Source organism: Physcomitrium patens, chromosome 20, assembly GCF_059467195.1.
Source record: "Physcomitrium patens ecotype Gransden chromosome 20, ASM5946719v1, whole genome shotgun sequence".
Classification (NCBI taxonomy): Eukaryota; Viridiplantae; Streptophyta; class Bryopsida; order Funariales; family Funariaceae; genus Physcomitrium; species Physcomitrium patens.
The window spans coordinates 12,602,869-12,626,249 of record NC_143429.1 but is presented as its reverse complement, the minus strand read 5'-3'; the positions used below and the strand labels follow the sequence as shown (position 1 = coordinate 12,626,249).

At 37.4% G+C, this 23,381-nt stretch overlaps 2 protein-coding genes across 9 annotated transcripts; both read left to right on the top strand.

The window, feature by feature from the left end:
- The first annotated feature begins 4,227 nt into the window (after positions 1-4,227).
- On the top strand, positions 4,228-8,730 carry LOC112273460 (3-phosphoshikimate 1-carboxyvinyltransferase 2). Of its 6 annotated transcripts, none has more exons than XM_024502286.3 (9): positions 4,228-4,330; positions 4,935-5,226; positions 5,550-5,803; positions 5,923-6,100; positions 6,431-6,645; positions 6,940-7,057; positions 7,236-7,446; positions 7,633-7,694; positions 8,160-8,730. In XM_024502286.3, the coding sequence occupies exons 2-9, from the start codon at positions 4,981-4,983 to the stop codon at positions 8,376-8,378; spliced, it is 1,503 nt and encodes a 500-aa protein (XP_024358054.1). In that variant the 5' UTR covers positions 4,228-4,330; positions 4,935-4,980; the 3' UTR covers positions 8,379-8,730. The 6 variants fall into 6 exon arrangements, with proteins under 6 accessions (XP_024358054.1, XP_024358053.1, XP_024358050.1 ...); XM_024502285.3 differs by having other exon boundaries at positions 4,829-5,226; XM_024502282.3 differs by having other exon boundaries at positions 4,798-5,226.
- Positions 8,731-13,259: 4,529 nt separating this feature from the next.
- LOC112273090 (uncharacterized) lies at positions 13,260-17,995 on the top strand. 3 transcript variants are annotated; one of them, XM_073529209.2, is made up of 5 exons: positions 13,260-14,035; positions 14,472-14,967; positions 15,220-15,987; positions 16,602-16,702; positions 17,214-17,995. In XM_073529209.2, exons 3-5 carry the CDS (start codon positions 15,900-15,902, stop codon positions 17,466-17,468), a joined length of 444 nt encoding a protein of 147 aa, XP_073385310.1. In that variant the 5' UTR covers positions 13,260-14,035; positions 14,472-14,967; positions 15,220-15,899; the 3' UTR covers positions 17,469-17,995. The 3 variants fall into 3 exon arrangements, with proteins under 3 accessions (XP_073385310.1, XP_024357243.1, XP_024357242.1); XM_024501475.3 differs by having other exon boundaries at positions 13,260-14,682; positions 14,878-14,967; XM_024501474.3 differs by having other exon boundaries at positions 13,260-14,682; positions 14,865-14,967.
- Positions 17,996-23,381: the final 5,386 nt, after the last annotated feature.

Genomic DNA, 23,381 nt, shown 5'->3' with positions numbered 1-23,381 from the left:
ATTTAAAAATTATATATTTTTTTTAACTATGATAATCTTGAAATAATTTAAATAAAAAAATATTTTATTACATTAAATATTATTATGCTATTATGATCTTTAATTTCTACATTTAAAGGAATAGTATCATGGATAACATCTCAAAAAAATAATAGATGATCATCTATGATTTTACCTATATAGATTTAGTTTTTTTAACAAACAATATTTCTTATTTATTTTTACAAAGTTTTCATCTATAAAACAAGCTAAGGCTCTTAAATCTAATAAAAAAAAGTCTTTATGATTTTTATGCCCTAAATATATATCTATTATAAAATAAGATTCTTTTCCAATCAAATCTTTATTCTTAATGTCTTTTAAATAATAAATTATTTTATATAATGGCTTGAATAATAAATTGTTGTATATAATGGCTTGAATAATAAATTGTTGTATATAATGGCTTGAATAATAAATTGTTGTAAAGAATCTACTTTTAATATTGTCAATAACAAATCTTTGATGTTATCCTTCAACCCATATTAAAATTGATTGATAAGGACTTTATTATTCTAATCTACGTCACAAGCAAGATTTTGGAATTTAATAGCATATATGATGGCTGATTATAATTCTGGGTGTAAAGATAAAAACTTGGTCTTTGCTACTCTTTCTTGATCGTCTTTTCCAAATGTGTGCATAAACACTTTTAAAAATGAATTCAAACAATAAATAAGTCATGAATCTTTTTCTATCAAAGGTACAAATCAAAAAAGAATACTTTTAGATAGAAGTGTACTTATGAATGCAACTTGAATAAATCCATTATAGTATTTGAAAGGATCCAATCTTAGATAAAGCTTGACTTATTAAAGAAATATTTGAAATTTTGATCTTGTTCCATGAAACTTCTTAAGCATACTAATCCTTGCCTCTCTTATGCTTATAAAAGCAAGACTCCTAAGATTTGGTTGTTATGTTGATCTACTTATTTTTCTCAACCGTACAACTTTTTATCAAAGATTTTAGACTTCTTCCATAAGTATAGGAATAACACTTCTATATTTAGTATTAATAGTGCATAAAATTTCTATCCTAAGAGTGTTGACAAACTTGAGAAAATCTATAATAGATATAACTCTATTTCTACTTCTGCCAAGTGTAGCATCTATGATTTTTTCTTTCATTTCAAAAAACTTAATAAATTCAAAAATTAAATTAGAGAAAGGTAATTTACAACTTTTAATATCAAATGAGAATTTTTACAAATAAAGATAATCAACTTTCTTTAAGGAAAAAATAATATAAAAAAATATTAATTCAAAATAAATAGTTTGCAACTTTTAAAATATAACAATAAAAGTAGAATAATCCACTCACTTCTAAAAACAAGTCAAGAACAATGAGTAAGCATTCTTCTTAATTAATTAAGAATAAGAATCCAAAAGAAGATACATAAACAAATAAAATAAATATTAAAGAAAGATGACAAAATAATAGTAAGAAAGTATATATGTTCAAGAAGAAACTAAAATTGCTATAATCAAAGATTAGAAATCTAGAGATTCTTGGAACTTGATTAAAAGCAAGAAAAAAATTGAAAAAAGTGAAAAAGGCTTCATTCTTGCCTCTACATATATTATCTACTTAAGATCTATATGGCAATATTCTATAAGACCTCCAATATGGGTCTAATTTGTGAGACACATGTTTTAACTTACAAAACAAGTTTTCTACATGAGTGTGACACTGTTAGCTTGTACCACAAGCTATTAATATATGTGATACATAACTAATTTATTGGCCAAGATTTAAACCTACCAATCACTTATAAATATGTATAAAAGTGAAACCAAGTCTACAAAGCATCTAAGAAGCTTTTCTATATGAAATTATCAAAATAATCTACTTTTATTTACTTATATCTACTCATATTATCTAGATAACTATTAGAATAAATATGTTCATGACAAAGTATTATCCAATAATAAGAAGACTTTTCTTCTTATGTTTTATTTAAAATTAGGTACAAAGATGGTATAAAATCATAAATTAAATCTTATTCTATTTATCAAAGTTTTTCAAAAATTAAATATAAGTAAAAAATTGGCCAAATAAGTTTCACAATATATATATTGGTATGATTGCCTTTTCAATCATTATGTATAGCAATTTGAGATGACCAATTACAAAAGCACAAACAACCAAAGTCGCCATTTATTTAGATTTCTTTTTCATATTAGTAGTTGATTTATCTTTTGTAGGAAGTAGAACCAAGTACTTTGGAACAAGTTTAAAATATTATCTAATATTGTCTATATTGTAAACATTCTTTGGTTTATATTTTCTAATAATATAATGAAGATTGTTTAATACATTTTATAAATATAGATTATCTTTGTTAACTTCAACATCATTACTATAAATTAACATCAAGCCAAGTCCTCTCCAAATCTTATATCTTAAAAACAACTCTTAGCCTTATGTAAAATTATGCAACTCTATTTAAATTGTAAGTTTTTTTGCTTTGAAATTATAAGGGATGGTGGTAGATTTATCTTTGATTGCAAATATATAAATAATTTTTTCTTCAAGAGCATATACATTTGGGCTTTAAAATCCTTTATGTTGTAATCTAACTTTGTTGAGAATTATAAAAAAAATATAGTTTTATCTTATTTTTATTCTTCTAAATATTATAATTTATAATTTTTTAAATTTATAATTTTAATCTTACAAGAAATTGCATGAAAGGAGGCATTGGATTTTCTAGAGGATTAATTATTTCTATTTTGTGGATGTCCATCACACGAATTATTACATTTTTTATTTTTTTATTTTATTTTGTTTATTTTTTTGTTGGAGCAATTGGCATAAAGAAAATTTAAAATTTTAAAAATAAAAAATATTATAATTATATATAATAATAAATACAAAATACTTCTTCTAAATATAAACATATAAAATTTAAATCCTAAATCCTTAATCCTAAATCTATTTATTTTAAACTACATGAGCATACTTAAAATGTAGCCTTTGGAATATTCTACAATCATGTTTATGCTAAGTACATACTAGACCTAAGTATATACTTTATGGCCTAGTTTAATTTGTATACTTAAGGTGGAAAATCCTATAATTGATGTTCTTAATAACAAATTATTTTAATCAAAAGCTATTGTATTCAATAAATATAAATTAGAATTTATGTACTTCTTGTATTTTTGTCTTTTTTATTCTCTATTCTTATATTTATTTAAATATATTGGTAGATGGTATTACTCATGAAAACATCAATAGAATACTCTTATTTTACTTTATTTTATTTTTTGCCACTAAAAGCTTGCTATGCTCTTAAGCAAAATTTAGTTCTAATATTATATTGTATCAATGTTTTTAATTGGACATGATAATTATAATTACAATGATATTATTTTTTTATATTTTTAATCAATTTATATTTTTATGATGTTTTTATTATTTAAAAATATATAATAATAATAATAACAATAATAATAACAATAATAAATATTAATAAGAAGTAGCCATTTTTTTATTATTATCATTATTGAAAATTCACAATTTGAGGTTATGTATAATAGTAAGTAGTCAACTTGTAGTTTACTTAATTTATAAACAAAATAACTATCTGCATATTAATTAAATTGGGTTTATTTTTTATTTTTTCTTAATATGTTTGTGCAACAAAATATGTGACTTTGGAATATAGAAATGTAATGTAGAAACTTAAAGCCAAATATTTTTTTTGATTTAAATGATTGCAAATTTAAATTTTTAGTTTGGAAAACTTAAATTAAAATACTAAACTTAATAATAATAGTAATAATAATAGTTACTTTCAGTAAGAACTACTCAATTGTTTTTAAGATACAAAATTTTAAAAAATAGGAAAAAGAAATATATGTCTAGTCCATAATTCATTCTCCTCAAAGAAATTCCAACAAAACACTGTCGTGCAATTGAATCACCACAGTTTTGAAGTTGGTCCATTATCTGGTCCTTGGTCATGGGTCCCACAACTTCATGCCGCACAGGAAGTCCGCCTTTACCACGGCGATGCGACCCTTTCCGCGGCAGAAAGGCATGAGAAACACTCCGAAATTGACTTGACCAATCCGGACCAGAACAGGCCACCCTCTCGACACCCTTTTCACACCCCGGGCACGTTGTCAGAGGGCTTTATCTGCTTGCTTCCCCTGTTCCTGATACTCCTCCCTTTGTTTCTTTCTTTCTTCCTTCTTCTTCCAGCTTCCAGTCTCGCACACGCATTCCGCATTGGAGTCAATCCATCTCCTCCCCATGGTCATACGCCTTGAAGCTCTTCATTGTAAGCTTCCTGCCCATCTCATCCAACACATGTCTTTGTTGCGATGCGCACAGTTAGCTACAGGTTGAGAACACGCTGTGTGAGGGACAAGTATTTTAGACTTTTTCTGTGTTGGAAAATCTGCAACGAAGGGTTTTGTGGAAGGGATTGTGATCTGGTCGTGTGGTGTTTTGGCTTGAATGTGTGTTTGTGCTGCATGGGATCTTGTTCGGCAGCCTCGGTGCGCTGAATCCCTTGCTGAATTCGGAGGTTCAGACTTTTGGTGAGAGGTTTGAGTGTAGGATTTGCCTCAGTTAGGTTTGTTGATTATTGTTTTGTTTTTTTCGTGTTGTTGGTTTAGAGGTAGGTGTGGTAGTGGAGTTCAATGTGGTTGTGTTGTCGGTTTGAGGTTTGGGTCTGAGGCGTAGGGAAGGGCGAGCTGGTGAATTGATTGACGTTTGTAATAATCTTTGAAGTTTGTCTTACAGGTCGTGTGTGTCCACCTGCTTTACCTTGCAGATACCTGAGCGTAATTTATTGAAGGCTTGATTTTCTTGAAGTAGAATACAATGGAGGTGGTTCGTGTGCCGTTATCTAAGACGTGGGTCAATAATCCTATGACCAGAGGTGATGACTTGAGCAAGCAGAGGCTGGACAAGTTAGTCTGCCTAATGAAGCTCTCTCCGCAAGTGAATTCTTTAGTTTCGAAAGTCGGAGCTCAAGATTTGCTGAAGGCTGTCGAGAAGAGAGCTCAATGGGGGACACATGCATTCAAGACTAGGGTTGCCAGAGCCGCTGTTGCTGAGAAAATGGAGGAGATTACTCTCCAACCCATTAAGACTATCAGTGGAACAATCAAGCTTCCAGGATCCAAGTCGCTTTCGAACCGCACGCTTCTTCTAGCAGCCCTCTCAGAGGTGAAGTTCTTGACCAACTTTTTGTTTAGCTTCAACTGAGTCAAATTACTTCCATAATTTGTAGCTCAGTAAGTCTTTCATGCAATTTTGAGTGATGTTAAAAAATCATCAGCAATGATAACTAAGTGATAGCTGTTCTTCTGACAATGTCATGATTGATGCACTAGACGTTGCTGCTCCCTTGAGCTGTTTTACGAACTTTCACTAGCATGACAGGTTCTTGGCTTTATAACCACAGCGTGGTATCTCAGCGCACGCATACACATGAATGTATATGTATTCTTCTTTCTGATTGGTTTCCTTGAGGTTCTTGCAATTACCAGGGGACAACTGTGGTGGAGAACCTACTCGATAGTGAGGATGTTCGCTACATGGTTGCAGCGCTTCAAACTTTAGGTTTCAAAATCGAGGAGGATCGCGCTGCGAATCGGCTTGTAATCGAGGGAGAAGGCGGGGTCTTTCCCATTGCTAGGGACGCAGAGAAGAGCGGTGAAACGGTGAATCTTTTCCTTGGTAACGCCGGTACTGCCATGCGACCATTGACAGCTGCCGTGGTAGCTGCGGGTGGCAATGTTAGGTAGAGTTCTTTCCCTCTCCTTCCTAATGAGCATCTCGTGGTTTTTGGTTCGACGTAATTGCAGTCTTATGTCTAAACCCGTCCATCTACAGTCTACTGATTGACATGTAAATGTCCAGTTATGTGTTGGATGGAGTGCCCCGCATGAGAGAAAGACCTATCATTGATTTGGTGGCGGGCCTTCAGCAGCTTGGAGCTGATGTCAAATGCACGGAAGAATATCCCAATTGTCCTCCTGTTATAATCAATGATAAATCAAGCGGCTCGAAATCTAAGGGAGGTCTTCCTGGAGGAACGGTATGAAACTTTTTGCTCTGCGCTGTCTGCTGTCGGTTTAGGGCTTAGGTCTTAGATGTCAATCTGCCACCAGAGATATTTCTATAGTCATTTGAATGTGTTTTCTACACCTGATATCCACCATCGTGATGTTTGATAAAACCAACAAGAGCCTTCGTTTTTTGCTTCAACCGGTATTCTAGTTGAATACTTAGGTAAACATCGTCCTTGTAGCATTGAATTCTCACCTCAAGATTGTTCGAATTCTGAGGTAATAAAGACTCGGCATTGTTCACTACAAATTGAATTTAAAATAATAGTAAAAATACTGCAGTGCTCTACCTTTTGCAGGTGCATCTTTCAGGCAAAGTTAGCAGCCAGTATTTGTCTGCTCTTCTAATGGCAGCACCACTGGCGCTGGGGGATGTTGAGATTGTGATGATTGACAAACTAGTCTCCGTGCCCTACGTGGATATGACTTTGCGGTTGATGGAGAGATTTGGCGTGAAAGTTGAAAGGCATGGTGGCTGGGAACGGTTCTCAATCAAGGGTGGTCAAACTTACAAGTATGTTCTTCAGCTTCGAACCTCTAATGTCCGAATGTTAAGACTGTAGTCAAATGACAATGATGCTTCTGGGGTGCACTCCCCACGACAAGTGTTACTTCCGTCAATGTCACCTTTTCTTGCCTCAATTGTCTAGCTCTCTGCAGTTTCGCACATCAGAGGACAGAGTTTGTATTGTTTTTCTTATTAGGTGATGCTTGCATTAAAAGTAGCTGTTTCATGTAGCAAAGATGTGAACTATAGCACGACAGAAGTGCATGCGAACTGATGTTGCATGCGTTGATCCTCTTTTAGGTCACCAGGAAACGCGTATGTCGAGGGTGATGCATCAAGCGCTAGCTATTTCTTAGCTGGTGCTGCCGTGACAGGAGGCACCATCACCGTTGAGGGTTGTGGAACTAGCAGCCTTCAGGTCTGCTTATGACTCTAGAATGTAGGAATTTATAGTCGGTCAATTGTGTGTTGCAATGGTAGGTTCGATGTTGTTGAGACTTGACCCAAAACCCTTCCATACACCCTGATCACTACAACATCATGTTGTGAATCGCCTGCCCACTCTGAGCATTTTGGAGCCTTGTATTGTATTCCAGGGTGATGTGAAATTTGCCGCAGTGCTAGAGAAGATGGGAGCCAAGGTTGAGTGGACCGAGCACTCAGTTACCGTTACAGGGGCACCAGTGGATCCTAGAACCGGCAAAAGGTTGAAATCTATTGATGTCGATATGAACGCAATGCCCGATGTTGCGATGACTCTAGCCGTGTTGGGCCTTTTTTCGGATGGCCCTGTGGCGATTCGGGATGGTATTTTGCGGCACCTTGCTTTCATGTTTAACTTGAACACTTGGTGGCGTTTCTTTACAAATTTCAGCTTTATTATTTACCTGGAGGAAATGGGTTGCAAATGAGTTTTTTTTTTCTCATCGATCGTCTTTTCACATGCTTCTGTTCTCGGAGACCTCATCTTTTCAGTTGTTTAATTCTTTGCAGTTGAAAACTGGAGAGTGAAAGAGACGGAGCGTATGAGGGCTATCGTCGACGAGCTGACCAAGGTAAACCTATTTCTTTAACATGTTTCTGGTGAAATAGTTTTACGTTTCTATACTTGTAAAGTCTAAGACACATTATCCAGGTTTTTAAAATTAATTACGGATTTTTAAAATTAAAATTTATTTAAGTACCTTATTTTAAATGGCATCTTTTAAGAATAACTTGCAATTTATGATTTAATCCAGAAGTTGCTCTGGTAACTTGCCTCCACTTGCCAGTGAAGTGGCTTGAAACGAGGAAGTATCTGTCACTACAAACAAGAGCGCCCTGCTTGTGAGGGTTTGATATGTTTTCGAATGTCAGTTAAGTATCGGTTAGACTTCAGTTCACATTCTGACGCATTAAGGTCACTGTCTTGATTGGTTCTATCACATTTAAAGACTTGGATTCCATTTTAATGGATGGTAAACAGAAAGAGGCTAAAAATCAGCTACCTGGACTTTAACATTTGTACCTTGTGTGGGCAGCTTGGAGCGGAGGTAGAAGAGGGCCAAGATTACTGCATAGTGACTCCTCCGAAGAGGATCACCCCTGCAAAAATCGAAACATATGATGACCACCGTATGGCCATGGCCTTCTCGCTCGCTGCTTGTGGAGACGTGCCCATCACAATCTTGGATCCAGGTTGCACCCGCAAGACTTTCCCAACATACTTCACAGAGTTGGAGAAGCTTTGCCAGCATTGAAGCCAATTCCCATAGTGTTACGATTGTCTTCTTTTCTCTGCCTCTTATGTAGTACACCTTCTGAGATAACCAGGTCGGCGTTCATGCCATGATCTGTTTTTTTTAGCAATTCATTGAAGGAGATTACCAACGTTAGCACCCAAGTATTTAAGAAGTTGGTCATAGTCGGAAAGACAACTACTACCTCTAGATTCGATTGGAAGCTATTAATCCACGTACTGTACTAGATTCAGCATTGGTGGCCAGTCAGCTTGTCCTGGCTTCTGGGTTGCGTGTGTGAGGGTTACACATGACAAAGCATCTTACAAATCAATTCAGTAAACGGTGTATAAGGCGTAATTTTTTTTAGAAAGGTATATAAGTCTTATGATCTTTGGAATGGTGCTTGTTTTCTTATCATGCCCAACAAGTTATTGCTCAGAGTTGATCACGCCGTCAGAAGCCATCGACTGGAGTTTTTTAAAAGGTCGTTTCGATTACTTACAGGGTGCCCCTACTCATGGATTATTAATCAATAAAAAATAATCATAATATTTTATTATCTGTTGAGGAAAGTGTTTCATACATGTCGAAAGAATTATATGATAATTTCCAATAAGGTTTTTAAATGTTCCATTATATCACTAAATTGTCATAGTTGCCACTTTACACTTAGAATACTGTCTAACAATTTGACTGACTTAAGTCTCACCTAGCATGCACGAAAAGAATGGAACGGCCCTACAAATTTGAGGCTTCCAAAACACTAAACCTGGTGAGGTACTTTGTCACTTATTTTGCATGATAAGCCAAAAAAGAGACCTGTAACAGTATCATAATTCAAAAGAACTAATCACAACATTTTCCAGAAATGTAAGATTTTGCAGAATCAGAGAATCAGTTTAAAATTAGTAATCAACGATCTTCTCGCCCCCCAAATCGGTACACGTTTTTCATATATCTGGGCTGTTGGTTTCTCGTTTTTGTTACCTTAGCCAACAAGTAGAGAGAAGGGGCTGAAAACTGATGTGCTGCTGCTGCTGCCCTGGGGCCCTGGGGCTCTCCTTCCAACACTTCGCAGACGGAATGCGACTCAAAGCCCAACAAGATGCCTGCAAAGTCAATTCGTAACAGCCCCAACTTCGGGGATGGGCTTTTTCATGACACGCGACCTTGGTCTTCTTCTTCTTCTTCTTCTGTTTGGTCGAGATTTTCAACCTTTTTGTCGTAATGTGGAGAATGAACGAGAATTCTCCAGTTCAATGATTTGACCAACACGCCCAGCTGGACCTGGCAACTAATGTGCTGGCACTGGCGATGATCACATCCATTTAACCACAGCACTCCCAAATCGGCTATTAAATGGTTTTTTCAATTTATTATTTAATATGGACTGTTACCTGCCACTAACTTGCAGCCGAATGGCAAGAAAAATAATCACGAAGAGAAACAAAGTAGAGAATGTTCAAGTCTCGGGCACCATCGCCTTGAATTTTACCAACAAACCGCTTCAAACTTCAGTCCCTGCAAGCAAAGCAATGCACTCAGCTTGTAATGGGGTTCCTCTGCCACAGCCTGCCACCACATGGCAGGAAACGCCAGAGTTCCACACAGAACCCAGGAGCTGACAGTGCGATTGCGCTAGCCCATTTGCGCTTATGGCCAAGCTTGTTCATCGGCTTTCCCCAAAAATTCTACAAAATTACGAAGAAGAAGAAGAAGAAGCAGAGCTAGGCAAGGGAATCAGCATAGCAAGCTTGCTAGCTCGTTTGTGTATGTGTTTGTTTGTTTGTTTGCCTAGAAAAATGGTGGTGGTGCAGAGAGATGTCTACCACCAGGGAACCAACCTGTAGCAAGCTCTGAGGGCATTGGAGGCAATTGGTAGTTCTCAGCAGTGGCCATGTTCCGTCGAGGTATCGAAATGGGGCCATCCTCCCTCTCTCTCTCTCTCTCTCTCTCTCTTTCTCCATAGACAGACAGCCAGACTCAGACGCTCTCAGGCTACGACAGAACACTCAGCCTCAGACAGACTCAGACAATGTGCAGGCAGGCTTGCAGGCACGCCTCCCCCCCCCCCCCCCCCCCCCCCCCCACAATCCATGTTTTATGCGGCAGCCTCCTCCTTCTCCTTCTTCCTTGTCGACTATACTCTGATCCACCACCACCGACACCAGCAAGAGAGAGAGAGAGCGAGAGCGAGCGACGCCCATGTAGAAGAAGAATGGGAGTTTCTCATACTATCACATACAATACCACTAAAACAGTAGTAGCACAACAGCAGATCAGCACTAGAAGAAGAAGAAGAAGCAACAACATGCGGAGAAGTGACAGAGGGAGAGAGAGAGAGAGAGCGCGAAGGTGGATAATTCTAATAGTTTTTTTGTTTGTTTGTTTGTTTTTGTTGTTACTTTTGGTGTTGGTGATGGTGGTTGCAATTCAGTGCTGTGTTGTATTGCCATTGCCCCGTCCCTGTTGTCAACGCTGGCTCTGATCTGAGCTCTATGACACCGTTGACAAGGATGCATCGATATTTTGATATATATATATAATTTTTTTTGTATGTGTGTGTATGAATATATTGATATTAGTTCATTTATTTATTTTGGGGCAAGTTACAAACATTATCAGAGGAGTGTTTGTTTTCCAGCTGGCCTTGGAAACATTGTGTTTGGTTTTTGTTTGGATTTTGATTTTTCCACCGCTAGTAACAGTTCTTTGGAGGAGATGAGGAGGCTGCTTAACTGTGAATGGTTATGGTAATCAGAATGTCAGGTGCATGTTGAAAAAAATACATTTGGATACTGGGTACAACTGCGCTTTGTTTTGAAGTGTGATTCTATGAACTTTAATTGAAATACTGGTTTAGGGTAATCATGGTGACAGAAAGATGTTCATTGAGATTGTAAAAACTGGTCACGTATGAAACATCTTGTTTGATATTTCTCTAAGAATGCGATGTAGATTATATTTTTTTATTAAATCTAATCATGAGTTTAACCAGATAATTAAAATTTGTCATTTTTTTAAAACTTTATACATTGGAAAGATAAAACTGTACTCTTTTTAAAGATGTTATATGTAACAGAGAATAAAGTTACAATTGTAAGGTAAGTCTAATGCTACATTTTATTTTATTTTTATTATATATATATATATATATATATATATATATATATATATATAAAATATTAAATCATATCATCTATTTTAAATCCAAAAAAATATTAATTAGCTCCTACCAAGTAAGATATTTATAACAAATATATCATTGAGTTTAATAAGAAAACATAAAAATATAAATATATATATATATATATATATATATAAGTGATATTTTAGTAAAAAATATATTTATTAAACAAATAGCAATCATTATGTTGTTTAAAAAAATAGAAATTGCTTTAAAAGAAGGTAGCGAATGAATTTTAAATGATAATTTTGAAAGTATTAGAATTACTAATTATTCTAGTTGTATTAATTCTATCAATCTAATAAATGATATAATTTACAATAATCTTTAGACTTTTAGTTATAGTTTGGTCTAATAAAATCTACCACTGTTTAAATGTTATTATTAACTGTTATTACATGATGTTGAATTGGTTAGAATTTAAAAAAATTAAATTCTACTTTCAATCCAAATACAAGTATTAATCATTTAATTTTTTAAAGTTTTAGTTTAAAAAAATTAATAATACACAAACTATGTGCTATCAGCTTTAATTATAAATTTTAAAATATCACATTTTGCCCCAAACTATTATTTGAATCTATGCATAAAAATATCAAAATATACACAATTATAATTGTTAATTATCTTGACAATAAAGGATCATCAATATGTCTTAATGAATATAAGTAATACTTTAAAATATTAAATTTTATTATATATATATATATATATATGTGTGTCTGTGTTATTATGAATACTTTTATAAAATAAGACAATAGAGTTTAATAGAATTAACAATCAATACTCTAACTAAATTTTAATCTACATTTTATAACAATAAATAGTAATATATCTAAAAATAAAAAGTTGTATTTGATTAATTATATATATATATTGATTTAATATTGATTTTAATTTTAAATTTTCTATATGATTAATAATTATTTTTATTAATTCAAAATAAATATTTGATATAATATTAAATACAATTTTATTGAAAAATATTTTAGACACAAACAATTTTTTTAAAAAATATATTGAGGCAAAAACTTTAGTACAAAGTTTTTATTATATTCTTATTTATTACTTTACAATAATAAAACATTACAGCTATTTAGATTCAACTATGACATTAAGTTAAAAAAATTAATTAGAGATTTTTAAATATAAAGTTTTTAAAAATAATGATTTTAACTTTATATTTTAATATAATTAAATATAAAGTTCTTAAATATAAATAGAAAATCATTATTTTTTTATGATGATTAAGATGGGTGGATCAATTTAGTACAAACTTGGATCTATTTAAAATTCCCCTACACATATATATATATATATATATATATATATAAAACTTTTCTAACAACACAACTTCCTTTCTTTCATTACACAACAACATTACATTTTCTTGAGACATAACGCATGACCTACTCTTGCTAACTCGCCATTCTCTAAACCATCTTTCCACTTCAACCAACACACTGCTCCAATCCAAGAATGTACATATTTTCACCAGCATAGTCTTGTTGTTGTTGTTCTACTACTCTTTCCCACCCCTTCACACTAACACTGAAACAACAGCAACAAGGAGAGTTAAGTAGAAGGAAACAAAGGACCATGAGCATCCACTTCTTCTACAACAAGAGTGAGTGAGTAGATAAGTGTGTGAGCGAGTGAATATGTGGGAGTGTGTGTGTGCATCCAGAATCATCGCAGTGGACGAGGGTGAGGAAGGTGGTGGCTCAGTGGGGAGTTGACTGCGGCACCATGATTGATGAAGCGAGAGAGGAGAGAGAAAGCAAAAAGAGGAGAGAGCGTGCATGCAGTAGCGGCAGCAGAGCAGAAGCAGAAGAAGTAGAGCATTGGGTCCTCTAACCTCCTCCTCTCTCCTCTCCCCTCCTGCTTCTTCTGATGATGCCTGTTGCAGGCGACGGCGACGCTGGAGCCATGATTGAGCTCATGCCCATCTCGGATCCCCCGGCACTGCCTCAGTCGCCTGTGTCTCTTCTGATACTGCTTCTTCTTCTTCTTCTGTCAGAGACTCTTTCCGAAGCTTCTGTGATCACCCCCAGCTCCCGCCGAGCCTACAGGTGCTGCACTGGCTTTGTGGCATGGCCTAGCTGCGTCTGTGCCTCCCTTTTGGACCCAATGCCTATCGCTTTCGAAGCTGCCGTGTATGTGTTCAGTGTAATGCTTGGGTCTTCGATATGGTTCATCAGTGGCCATTACCACAGCGAACCAATGCGCCTTTCGGGGATGAATATGTCATGTGGCACAGTGGAACCTCGGCGATGCTGCAAGTAAATGATATGGGTAGAAAATAACTGGAGTTTAAAGAAGAGGGTTGTGGTGTTTAGGGTACCCGCTCTGCAGGTTTCCAACTCGTAGCAGGGTGGAATCTAGTGCTGGAACAGAGGTTGCGGTGAATTCATCGATGGTGTCTCCATCGCTTCATGTGACAGAAGAATCACCTCAGCCAGGGGTAAACTTTGCCAATCCACTCGAGGTGAATCAGCAGTTCATAGCCTTAGTTATCCACGCCGCTGTGGTACGTTTTCATGCATGCTCTACAGAGACGCCTGGCTTTGAATCTCACCTTCCCATCAGAGGAAAGCAACCAGTTACGTCCCATGACTTGTCGCGAGGGATTCCTGTCCTCTGAACATGAATTTTAACTATGATTCAATAGCTAGCGTAGAGGCCCGGGTGATATGTCCGTTTCTACTTTGGACTCTTTTATTTACAGGCTGTTTCGATGCACGCTCTTTCATCTCTTCATTTGTGGGTTAGCTACGTCTAGTCTAGTTATGAGGCTACTGTAGAGTTGGGGAAAATGGCGCTGTGTGAGGGCAGGAGACCAGCTGCATCTTGAAAGGAAAGATGCCTGTCTCTTCTTCCGCCTCGCTCTCTGTGCCTCCCACTTCTGACTGTCTGTCCATCAGATGTCAGGTCGGTGCCACTCCCGAGAGCCTCCTCAGCGCAGTTGCAGTGGCAGGGAGGAGGAGGAGAAATTCCGGAGCTACAATGAGCTACTATGCGATGATCAGCTGGATGAAGATGTCAATGATGAGATAAATGGGTTTAACTAGCTGTGGTGAAGTTGGAGTAGCTAATACGCCTTCCAGGGCAAGGCCACCCACAACAGACAAGCTGGTGAGAGTCGCGTTTACAAGTGTCTCACCACATCTGCAGCACCCAGCCAAAGGAATCATTGGCGTATTGATGTGCGCCTCAAACTGGGTGTAGCTCCAGAGACTTTGTTTGCTGTTCATGTTCGTTTTCTAACTAGTCACCCCATGATTGCTGCTTCCCCGCTGACTTCTCATCTGTTTTAGCTAGCGTTCGCAGTCCGGCGGCCTGGAAGTTAAATGATCAGGGAGGCTGGTCGCAGGAGAAGCTTTGACTCGTGCACAGCAGCTCAAGTACAAGCGTGAACAAGTATATATTCTTCATCTTCATCATTGTCTGAGTACGAACTTGGTTTTTTAGGGGCGAATTGAACGGTAGCTTTGAACCCGATCTTTGTTAGTTTTGCATTATAGGTGACTTGAGCCGGCCCACCAGAATTCTTATCTTGCCAGCTGCTTTGAGCTGAATCTGGGAGAGTTGGCACACTGGTGTAGAACTTAGAATTGAGCCTGCAAAGGGGACGAGCTTCGAACTAACTTGAAATCTTGTTGATAAGTGCAGAGGTTAAATAGTCAAATCCACTGCAACCACCGAGGACGACCGGAAGTTTTCTCGTCTTCCTCGTTGGCCAAGTCAAGTCATGACACACAATTGGCCCTGTGAAACCTAGAACCAGAGTATGAGTGAGGATCGAAAGGGTTTTAGCTGTGGAAATTCGAGTGACGATAGAACCCAGTGCCATTACAACCACAATGACCGGTTGATGTAAGTTGTCTGGCCGCTTTTTGTCATTTGATCGGACCTTGGCCTATCGAGCTCGGTACCAAACGACGCTAGAAACCTCAGTGGGCGGTCTGACGGCTCCACAAGAAAGACACACAGCTCCTTTAATACGCATCACCTCCATTCCCTATCAAACTTGTGCACCGTATTTTGTATTCAACTGAACCAGTTCACGGCCTGGAGATGACGCGCCTGACATAGCCACGCCTCTTCGCGCTGACAATTCTCGCAGCTTGCTTGCGATGTTGCGACGTTGCTGATCAGCTCAGCTGGACACGATCAGTTTGCTTCGCCTAATTCCCGTTGACAGTGTCAGAGCTGTCGGTCGGTTCTGGAGCACGCACCGTCGATCCAGCTCGCACTTCAGGATTTCAAAACAGTCAGAGAGAGGCCCCGTTTACAGACGATTTGAGTCGGTGTGTGAGATAGGGTATTCTGGGAGGTGGGGCAGAGCCAACATGTCAGTCGTTGTGGTTGCTTGCTTGATCAGCTTGGCGCTTTTAGCTTCCTGTCCTGCTTCGGCTGCTGCACGAATCGGTCCAGCTGGTAATATGTTTTCCTTAGCTACCTGTCGAAATTCCATTACCAAGCTGCTACTGTTATAATTCTTAAAATTTTGATATTAAGTGAAGTATTTGTGTTTCATCATATACTTTCTTTGATTCCATCTGCGAAGTCGGACGTTTTTTCTGGATAAGTACCCGGCCATTTCGAATCTGAATCCAGACCCTGGTATAATTGAATGGAGAAAATTAATCTCTGTTCTCAAGTCTGGCGACTGTTCAGATGGTAGATATGTAGATAGGTCCGTCAACCTTCGCAGCCATGTGTGATGGATGATTAAAAGTATTTGGATTTCTCAAGTGCACTATAATCGATTGTGTCTGCACGTTCAAAAGGCTGATGTGATTGAATTCAACGAGCAGATCACATGGAACCGTTATGAGTCAGATGTTTGTCCGCTTCTTCACTTTTTATGAAAAAAAATTGTGAATAAAATATTAAAATCTGTTCTCCAAATAGAGGGTCAAGATACCACCTTTGACTTTTGGCTTTCAAAGTTCTTTTCATAACGTTTCATTTCGCTGAAATTGACGACCCGCCCACTGCATCAAATGAAGCACGCCATTCGCACTTACAACGTGGGTTGTTGATTACAGGCACGCCCTCCGTGGAGACGATGATTCCTTATCAGGAGCGAACATCAACATCTGCTCAAGATAAGCAGGAGGTGGTAGAAACAAATATCAAGATAATACAGGTAATTTTCTTTCCACCTTCCTACACAACTTGTGTAGTAAGGAAATTCTAGAGATCAGAATCTATTTATGAAGCTATCTATAAGCCGAGTAAATAATCGTAATTACATTCATCAAGCGTGGATTAAATACACGTGGTTCCCTCAGCAGAATACAAGGTTACTATTGTCGGGCTCGAATCTCATACTTGCAGTTACAGTTGTACCCTCGCAACCTGCATTCTTTCTCCCCAATTACTACTCTGCTCTTATATGTGGAGAACCTCAGGAAAGAGAAGCAAGTCATTTGAAACGCAACCTGATCAGGCTTCTCCTCAGTGGTGCATTCACCACGTATAATTACACTCAGTTGTAACATAGTTCTCAATAATTGGATGAGTACAGCAATATCTGACAGTCCCAACAGCTGATTAACTGCAACCTACGTTCGTTGTGAAGGAATATTTTGGAACAATAGCTCGTGGCTTTAGCTTCCTTTTTAACCAACGAGTAAGCGTGGTGGGCATTGTGGCAGAGAATGAATATAAGAGCACCCCAAGATGCAGACTCAATTTTTGATTTCCAGGGGAAGAATGCTGGCAGCAGCTGCATCAGAAGAAGGGGTCTTGTGGGGTCGTCTCCTCCCACTTGTCGATCAAAATGCGGGAGGTGCACGCCTTGCAAGGCAGTGCACGTTGCCATCGGCAGCCCCCATGGGGTTATCTCAGAGACGGAGTATTATCCTGAGGTATGGCGCTGTCAGTGCGGTAACAGGTACTACATGCCATAAATCAAATTCATGGAATACCAATTCCATCGCATTAAATTTTGACTAGATGCTGTAATATACTTTTTAAGGCGTATGAGGTCCTGCCTCAGTGTGGTCTAAAGGAGGGGTACACAGACAACATGAGGAATTCAGCCAGATCCGCTTCAGATCAGGTGGCGTTTGGAATAAGAGGCGTCACCCAGCATAACTTGATGTATGAGGAGCCACCACCGTTAATCGGGCTTTGCGGATGATTTAGCAGCTGGGTCCCCCAACACCTACAATGAGAGTAAGTTGTCGATGATTTCTTCTGGCAGTGCTGATCTCCTCTGCTGTCAGGCAATCAGAATATAGTTTGATTGGGTATGTAGTTCAACAGAAAACTAGAACCTAGACGAATTAACGTATTGGTATGCATAGTACTATTTGCGTTGTATAGCTTTTAAAAGGTACAGACAGCTCAACATTAGAATTATTCAGAGTTCCCTGGCTGGGATGTTAAGTTCCACACAATTCTGTAAAAACCAGCTACTTTTGTGACAAGTAAACTTGGAGTGCAACAAAAACGTCAGAAAAATCAGCTCGAATGGGGCCAAGAACCATAGTACATGAATAATTAACGACACACACATACACGCTTCCAATTAAGTTCTATGCATGTGAATTAATGTGATTTAGGTGTGGGACAACTTCCGATGGCAGTGCAAGTAAACTACAGGACAATACACCTGTCATGCCTGGCGGCAGTGAACTAGCACAAGTTGTCTGTGTCAGGGCCCTGCTGACGGTTTCGAATGGGTTAGTTATGTGCGTAGGATGATCAAAAATACTATACAAACTTCTACAGAAACCTTAAAGCAAGGTCGTCTGTGGCTCAAATTTGTGGCGTTCTCCCTTTCTTTCAGTTCGCTGCCGCTACTTGTCGTCAATCTATGGCTATGCTCCAAAGTCGGGCTGTTACTGTCTAGAAACTTCCCTTGCGCGTCTTCCTCACCAGCGCTGATCACCAAGTTACGAATAACCATGATACGTTTCATATTTACCGCACGACTCTACCTAGCTGACTCAATTCTGAATTGTAGAAATGATAGTCTGCATGGCGGCTGGATAAAGAGAACAGTGTTTGTATGTTGCCATCATGGAAACGATGAATCCTGAATATCGACAAGGGTACATCTGCAAAGTACTCTCTTCTTTAGAGCTTAGTCTTGTATGTGGCAATTACTATCGCTACAGAGCCAGAGCAGACAAGGTACTGGTGAATAATCCAGACAGGAATGAAAATTATAAATGTTTCGTTGAGCAGAGCCACACAAAGTGTTGGCCATGGTGATGATTGTAGGAAGGGGGCACGCCGTTTTTAAATGAAGCAAATTCCCCAGAACGGGCACGGACATGCTCCCCAGAATGGACGCAGACATGCTCCCATCATGTGCAGGTTGCTAGTTTGCTTACTCCTCTAGCCAGGTATAGTCAGACTAATCACAAGTTTCAGCTCACTTGTCAGGATGTCAGTCGGTTTCTGATTTTCCAATCGCTTCTCCACATTTTCACACACTAGCTTCTCACCACATTTTAATGCTGATGGAAATCGCGTTGCATTCTATTAGACTATGTGTTCACCCTCTGTCAGCATTTCTGGTGAAAGCTTTGATAAGGCGAATCACAAGAATAGGTCGTATGCTCATTTTCCTAGCTTCACGGGTAGATAAGAGGTGACTTTAATTCCACTTAAATTACCCTTAGTCTACGTGTGATTTTCACCTTACATTGTGTATGATCACTCTAGCATCCTCGTCACTGCAAATTTAAAGCAGGAAGTTGAGTCTGAATTGAGCACTGGTATATGGCTGGGGTGAGTTTGATTTACCCACTAAAGGAAAGCACGACATTTCTTGCAGGAAAAAAAAACACGTCTTTCCCTGCTTCTTCTTTACAGATGCCGTAGGGGAACCCTGTCAGTAATTCAAAGGGCTAGCCCTATCGTTGGCAGACAAAATAATCATGCACAGGGCGCCAGTCAGCAGCCTCATAAGAGTATGGCTGAGTGTTTCTGGAAGCAGTTGTTACTATATTGTACCGTCGGATTGGTGGAGCAGAAGTATTATTGCAGCAGCTGCACTACTCTGCTATCAAGACAAAGCCTAAGACCCAGCTTAAATTGAGTGCAAGTCCTTGGCAATAAGTGAGTAAAGAAGTGAGATGTTGCTGTAAGTGCATGGGTGTACACACGTACTGAGGCCACTCTGCCGGAGACTGCACAATCTCCGAGACGAGTCCAGGCCAGTGCTGGCGCATCCTTCGAGACATTGCATAATCACCCACAATTTGTTTCTTTTTACTTCTCTGACTGACCCAAGAAAGGTACCATTTCAAGCGTGTCTCTGATGCAAGATAGAGACAGAACCGACTTTCTCACACCCAAATTTATTTACACGAGACGTCAGTTGAGGCTCTTATCTTCACTATATGCATACCAAACCTTTTCTTTTTTACTTTGTTTTCTCTTCCTCCGAATTCATAGTTTTCACCTTGTTTGAAAGATAAATGCAAAGGTTGGAGGTTAAATGAGAAGGCTCATTCTTCTTTGTTCTCATTCAAGCTCCTTGACTATGCTCGTATAACAATTAGTTGTTTGAGAATCTCAAGACTTCTCATGTTTGTTTTCTTGTATTTGGGAGCTTCTGAGATACCCACATTTTTGCGTCATTTTATGGTCCAAATAGGTGAAAGATTACAATAGTTTTCTTCCAAGTATTCGCTCCCTAGTTCCTTGTTGTGGTAATACTTTTGACAGCCTGTCAAATTAGTTGATCAAGCGACTGGTGCATGTGATCTGAGTGCTACAGTACTACCTTTGTGCAAGCATACCATAAACCATGTGGAATCATGCTCTTCCTCGACGTGTAGAAAGAATAAGTCCACTACTTGGATAGATTGGTGTTAGCTGTCCAGTATTTGGAACGTTTACAACTAAGTTCATGCTGTCAACTTCAGGGAGTGAGGTAAGTGAATCGTTGCATCCTGGTTAACTTAAGCTTGGCGCTTATCATTGTCTGCAGTACTTCAGATGGCGTACAGATTCCAATGAGCCTAATCTTGGGGGAGGGGGGGGGGAGTCCAATCTGTAGATACAGATCACAAATTAGACATCCTAGGCGGCCACTATCCTCCACTACCTTGAAGATCTATGAAGAACTAGTTATCACAGCAAGGGGACGGAAACCAGGTCCAGCTGTTGTTTGTTATTATGATTATTAGTATTGTAATCTATTCTTTTGCAACTGTAGACGCGTATCAAGAGACACTGCTCTTGTCATCAATCGAAGCACCCAACCGCAGCCCGGCCTCTGCCCAACCAGCCATCAGCCTAGTTCCTCATCCTATGATCAGTGAATGATGCGTGAACTACACATCGACAATTACACCCTGAATCAAGTTATCAGAATAAAGTACTGGTGTCCATCCTCATCCCGGAAGTTGGCACACACTCCAAATCTGCAGGTTCAAAGAACGAAGGACACTAACGTTCCCTTCCGCTTCTCAATCTGGGATGAGGGGACCCACAAAACCATGTACTGCAATTGAGTTCGCATTGTTTTTTCGAATGACTCCTCTGTACTGGGGATTCTCAAGGGGGACTTGGCCTTCTTGAAAGTTAGGACTTCTCCGTGTCCTCATTCTCTTGTCTCAGCTCAGGGGAATAACATGCCTCTGGGGGGTGAGCCAATAGAATTCGACCCCTTGGCACCGTCATCGGAATCTATCAAGCCTGGTGATGCAACCAACCGCTGCTGAGTCCGTGGTTTCGTTGTACTCCAGGTGTACATATTTACAAAGCAAGCAAGCTGGAATGAAAGTGGAGCTTCCATGCATTCAAACGTTCTGAGCAAGGAAGAAGCGTGACGGTGATAAGGGTATGTAGACAGCGGAGCCTAGACCTCGTCAACATAAAATAATAAAAAATAATAAAAAAAAAAACTCTTGATGAGGAGAACATGGGGTTGTCAACTGGGTAGACCTAGACCGCGGCATTCTTCACCATCTCATGAGCCGGATCAGAGCTAGCATCGACAAGCTTGTGCCAGTTCTGCAACTGCCGCCATTTCGGCCCCATGCGGTGCTACAGAGAGCTGGGAAGACAACAAGGAGATGGATCAGAGAGAGAGCTAGATCGAAACATAAGAGTCATGGATCTGCGACGAGGTTGCAAATTTTTAGCATAATTTGCGGCACTTGATGGTGCGCTGAATGACCCTTCACCACTCTCGCAACATCGCCTCTTTGTTCATCACGTTCTTTCATTCATTCGTCTGCATCGTCATTCATCAATTTTCTGCTTTCGTCACATATTCATTCTCTTTTTCTTTCATTCGTTTGATTGTCCGTTTGTTTGCTTTTTTCGTCCTTCTTTCGTTCGTCCGTCTGTTCGTTCGCTCATGCGTTCGTTCTTTCTTCTTCCTTCCTTGGTTGGTTCTTTCCATTTCCGTTTCTTTTTCTTATTTTTCTTCTTCCTTTACTTTTTAAATTAAGTCTCTTCCTTTATTTCTTATTTTTGGATTAGGAATGGAGTTGGGCATTTTGATTTTATTTAGCACAGGTTGTAAATGTCCATGATTTGTTGAATGAATGTGTGATATTCTTAAAAGTATACAAAGTGTGCTTATTAAAAGGATTAAAAAAGTAATGATTTCGAAATATATATTTAAAATATTTAGTAATTATAAAATTTTAAAATCATGATCTTAAATTACAATGAGTATTATTGAAAACCATACCGTGGTAAAAATATGATTTGCACTATTGTTACATTCCATTCTTATATTTAAAGTTAGATATCATGAAATCAACTACTTAACTTCAAGATTGAATTAAAACCAAAGGTAAAAAATTGAAGTAAACTAAAATATAACGTATTCACAATTACTATCAAAACATAAAAATACGTTAATTAGTTTTAAATATTTTCTTAATGTCACATAGTAATCTATAATTTTATTAAACAATTCTTAAAGTTTTAAAATATCATAATACATAAATATTTTTATAATTATAGTTTTAAATATTTTTATTGTAGTAGTAAATTATAATTATACATATTTGAAAAAAATTACTCACACAAAACTAGAATAATATTAAAATATTGATTTTTTTTTTTCAAAAATCTATACCATTGTATTTATTATTTCAATTTAATTATCAAATATCTTATTAATTTTGATTCTTTAAATTCACCCTAGTCATTGAAATAATTCAATACAAAATTTTTGTACAACCTTATTTATAAAATTAAGAACAAATTTTATTTTTATAATAACAAATAGATAAAATATTGATTTATTATTATAGATTACTATGTGACACTAAGAAAAATTGAATTTTATTTTGATGTGTAGTTTTTTTGGAATGATAATAAATTATGCATGTAACTTTATCATAATATGATTCTAAGATATTTTTAGATTATGACTAAAATATTTGATAGTTATTTGTTTTGTATTCATGCATATATTCAAGATGTTTATGTACACTAAGTAAATTAATATGGTTTTTGTGATTAAAAATAATAACTTTTAATCAATGAAATAATCTTTCTTTCTTTTTTTGAAATTCATCATTGACCAAAATTAAATATGTTCTATATAGAAGTGCAAAAAAAGTAGTTTATCTTAAAAACGGTGGTTAATCATTAACCAAAGATTTCATCCAAATTAATATGTTATATACAATATTGTCAAATGAAGGACACAGTTGATGCTCTGCAAACATTTATTCAAGTGCTTCATTATAAAAACACTTCAATATAAACACATCATACGAACTTTAATATTTTACAATGATTGTTAATTATTTTTGATAGTTTGGATCCTTAGGTCTGGACCTTTTGATTGGCATGTTTTTAAATCTATTGAACAAAAAAATATGTTGTTTCAA

What these genes read in the sequence shown, in the direction of transcription:
- LOC112273460 (XM_024502285.3), top strand. Translation starts at nt 4,879, where the DNA reads ATGGAGGTGGTTCGTGTGCCGTTATCTAAGACGTGGGTCAATAATCCT. An exon ending in GAGGTCTTCCTGGAGGAACG is followed by an intron (nt 6,101 to 6,430) that starts GTATGAAACTTT and finishes TACCTTTTGCAG; the next exon opens with GTGCATCTTTCAGGCAAAGT. An exon ending in CCCTGTGGCGATTCGGGATG is followed by an intron (nt 7,447 to 7,632) that starts GTATTTTGCGGC and finishes AATTCTTTGCAG; the next exon opens with TTGAAAACTGGAGAGTGAAA.
- LOC112273090 (XM_073529209.2), top strand. Translation starts at nt 15,900, where the DNA reads ATGTCAGTCGTTGTGGTTGCTTGCTTGATCAGCTTGGCGCTTTTAGCT. An exon ending in TGCACGAATCGGTCCAGCTG is followed by an intron (nt 15,988 to 16,601) that starts GTAATATGTTTT and finishes TGTTGATTACAG; the next exon opens with GCACGCCCTCCGTGGAGACG. An exon ending in CAAATATCAAGATAATACAG is followed by an intron (nt 16,703 to 17,213) that starts GTAATTTTCTTT and finishes GCATTGTGGCAG; the next exon opens with AGAATGAATATAAGAGCACC.